Below are 3569 nucleotides of genomic sequence, written 5' to 3'. Positions count from 1 at the left end.
TCATTTTCAATAACACTGCATTATGGTCAGAGCATGTCCTAGGGCATATTTGAATTTCTGATACCCTTGAAGCTAAATCTCTGGTAATCCATAAGTAATCTGTTCTTGAAAATGTTTGGGACGAATTTGAGGAAAAGGTGTAATCTTTCTCTGTAGGATTTTGTAGTCTCCATATATCTGACAGATCATATTTGTCCCCATATCAAAAAACAATTTTGGAAGTCTGCCTGCATTTTGTCCTTTTTGCTCTTGTGATTTATCCATAAGTGTAGAGACTACTCCATTCAAATCCCCCATTAGTATTATTTTATAATCCAGATATTCATTGAGCTTTAAGTCCAAGTTTCTAAAAAATTCCACTTTTCCATCATTTGATGCATAAATTCCCAATAGAAGGTATTTATCGCCTTGTGCTGTAATTTCTACAACAAGGTATCTCCCTTCCTCATCCTTAAACAACAACTTGGGGTTCCATTTTTCTTTAATATAAAAAACCACTCCTCTTTTTTTTACCTTGTCTGATGAGATGAAATCTTGTCCAAGTTTTTTATTCTGTATGGTTTTTCTATGCAGTCTGGTAACATGTGTTTCTTGTAGGCAAATTATATCCAAATTGTGTTTCGCCAAAACATGAAAAACTTGGTGTCTTTTTTTCGGAGAATTTAAACCATTAACATTCCAGGAGTAAATTTTTAAGGACATCTTGATTTTTTAGGGGCCTTCTGCCCCGACACCCAAAGGAGGAGAACTTTCCAAGCCAGGTTCCTTTGTGTTTTTCTCCAGAAATCTCTCTTTCACTCCCACAGTTCTGATTTTTTGTGAGGGTGGAGAATTTACTAACCTAACCATTTCTTCTTCTTCTTTAGCCTAATGAGTCCTGGGAATGCAACAGACTTCTCTGAATTATTCCTCCGTGGCTTCCCAATCCAGCCAGAGTTTCAACGGCTCCTCTTCCTGCTATTCCTCTCCATGTACCTGCTGGCCTTCCTGGGGAACGCAACAATCATCTTCTTGATCCGTTCTGATTTACAACTCCTCCACGCTCCTATGTATTTTTTCCTCAGCCACCTTGCCTTAGCTGACTTGGGCTTCATCTCCACCACCATCCCCAAAGTGCTAGAAAACTTGTTGTCTCAGAAATGGACCATCTCCTATCATGCCTGCCTGGTCCAGATGTACTTCTTTATGTGTTTTGGCAATTCAGACAGCTTCCTGTTGGCTTCTATGGCCTACGACCGTTACGTGGCCATCTGCTTCCCCCTGCGTTATTCTGCCCTGATGAGCCGTAAGCGTTGCCACTTCCTCGCAGCAGTGTCCTGGGCTATCCCTATTGCCCACTCTCTGCTTTATACCATTTTGATGACCAACATTTCTTTCTGTGACTCTAGAGAGATCCCACATTTCTTCTGCGATCTTCCCTCTGTATTGGAGATCTCTTGCTCAGGCCGCAGTGTCATAGAAATGCTGATTCCGACTGAAGGGTCGGTGGAGATCCTGGGGCCATTTGTGCTGGTCGTCATCTCCTATATGGGCATTTTCTACACCATCCTCAAGATTCCATCCAACTCTGGAAAGAAAAAGGCTTTCTCCACGTGTGGGTCCCACATTGCTGTGGTTGTCTTGTTTTATGGCTCTGTGAGCTGGGTTTATTTCAAGCCACGTTCCAACAACTTAGATCCCAAGAAAATTGTGGCCGCTGTCATGTTTACCATGGTGACCCCTATGCTGAATGCCTTCATCTACAGTCTCAGGAATAGTGAAATGAAAGCAGCCATGAAGAGGATCATTAGGCACCATTTTCATTAGTGTCTTTTGCTGTCACACCTTATAGTAGCTGGAGTGGGAGCCAACATCACTTGGATAGCAGAGCACACAGATGGTGTGTGCGCTTTTGGGTCTGTTTTAAACTTGGGCCCAAATGTTGGGTATCTGTAATGGAGAAACGGGCTGCAATCTGTCTTTCAGGTATTTGGGGCCAGCATCTGCTAGGATTAGCTGAACTACCATAAGCAAATGTCTTAACCCTAATACTTACAGTAAAGATCAGCATCATAACCTTATATTTGCCTTATATTAACTATCACTCCCCTGTAAGTAGTAACCAGACTTCAAATAGATAATTAAATCTTCCAAGAGTAGATATATGATTCAGAAATAGTATAGGCAACCAAACGGTCTTTGCATTACTCACTCACACAGGAAGTTTCCCCCTTCTCTATAGAGTATAGATGGATTCAAAATAACCGTCTCCCTTGTTCTCTTTTTTTAGCATGTGTCTGTGGCATATTGTTACACCCACGCATTAGGTGGGGGGTTGGTTCACTGGGGACTTATTTTACCCTTTAGATATAAGTTGTGTATATGTGCTGTATGCAGTGTTTCTCAAACTTGGGTTTCCAGCTATTATTGAACTACAACTCCCACCATCCCTAGCTTGCAGGACCAGGGGTCAGTGGTGATGGGAATTCTGGTTCAACAACAACTGGAGACCCAAGTTTGAGAAACACTGACTTAATGATTGCATTGCTGCCCATATATGTGTAATCTTGCTGCTCAGGACAGCACCTATTTAGAATCATAGAATCATACAATTGCTGAAATGTAGAGTTGGAAGGGACCCTGAGGGTCATCTAGTTCAACCCCTTGCAATGAAGGAATCTCAACTAAAGCATTCATGGTTGATGGCTATCTAACCTCTGCTTAAGAAGCTCCCAAGAAGGAGAGGCCACCTACGTCCAAGGAAGTTCGTTCCACTGTCTTCAGAAAGTTTTTCCAGATGTTTAGCTGGAATCTCTTGTAACTTGAAGCCATTGGTTCAGATTGTACCCCCTGGAGTAGGATAAAACAAGCTTGCTCCATCTTCCATGCCTCACCTTACTTCATGGGTGGGCCAGCCCTAGTGTGAACATCTTGCCAGCTAGAGTGTGTGTAGCAAGTTTTGAATATCAGAACATCACACATTAAATGCTTCCCGATACAAGGCTGCCTTCAGATGTCTATGGAAGCAACTACTCTATTCCAAACTTAAAAATGGAAAGTGTAATGCTGGTGGTCAACAGGAGAGGTTTAAAGACTGTCTCAAGGCAAATCTTTAAAAATGTAGTATATACACTGAAAACTGGCAAACACTGGCCTGTGAGTGCTCCAGTTGGAGAACAGCCTTTACCAAAGGTGTCATGGGCTTTGAAGACCCTCAAACTGAGCTTCCTGTTTCCGGCGGTGGGAAATGGCTGACTCCCGTACGTTCGGATCTCAGCCTTCTGCGAATTCTTCACAGCACTTTAGCAGAAATGCTCAGAGTTCCAGGTTCTTCAGTGCACTATTATTTATTGTGAGCTTTATATACAAATATCTACAGAAGCAGTTCATACAGTCAGACAGAGTACCTGGCTGCACCTTAAAGCTAGCATGAGCCAGACGCCTGTGCAGGACATGAATACACATATCGTGGGTTGGGACATTTTGCACATTCGCAACCTTAGACTCACACCATAGTACATACATATTAGTTCTAAGGTTAGCATTTGCCAACACTGCCCCATTTTGCTTTATCTGGCACTGATCTCCCA

The 3569-nt window shown here is 42.5% G+C and overlaps 1 protein-coding gene across 1 annotated transcript; it reads left to right on the top strand.

Annotated features, from left to right (window-relative positions):
• The first annotated feature begins 870 nt into the window (after positions 1 to 870).
• On the top strand, positions 871 to 1888 carry LOC114588029 (olfactory receptor 1J1-like). The gene has a single exon (XM_028712947.2). The coding sequence runs from the start codon at positions 871 to 873 to the stop codon at positions 1804 to 1806; it is 936 nt and encodes a 311-aa protein (XP_028568780.1). The 3' UTR covers positions 1807 to 1888.
• Positions 1889 to 3569: the final 1681 nt, after the last annotated feature.

Source organism: Podarcis muralis, chromosome 17, assembly GCF_964188315.1.
Source record: "Podarcis muralis chromosome 17, rPodMur119.hap1.1, whole genome shotgun sequence".
In the NCBI taxonomy this organism is placed as follows: Eukaryota; Metazoa; Chordata; class Lepidosauria; order Squamata; family Lacertidae; genus Podarcis; species Podarcis muralis.
The sequence above is the reverse complement of the archived record's forward strand: the minus strand, read 5'-3'. Positions and strand labels throughout refer to the sequence as shown.

What these genes read in the sequence shown, in the direction of transcription:
- LOC114588029 (XM_028712947.2), top strand. Translation starts at nt 871, where the DNA reads ATGAGTCCTGGGAATGCAACAGACTTCTCTGAATTATTCCTCCGTGGC.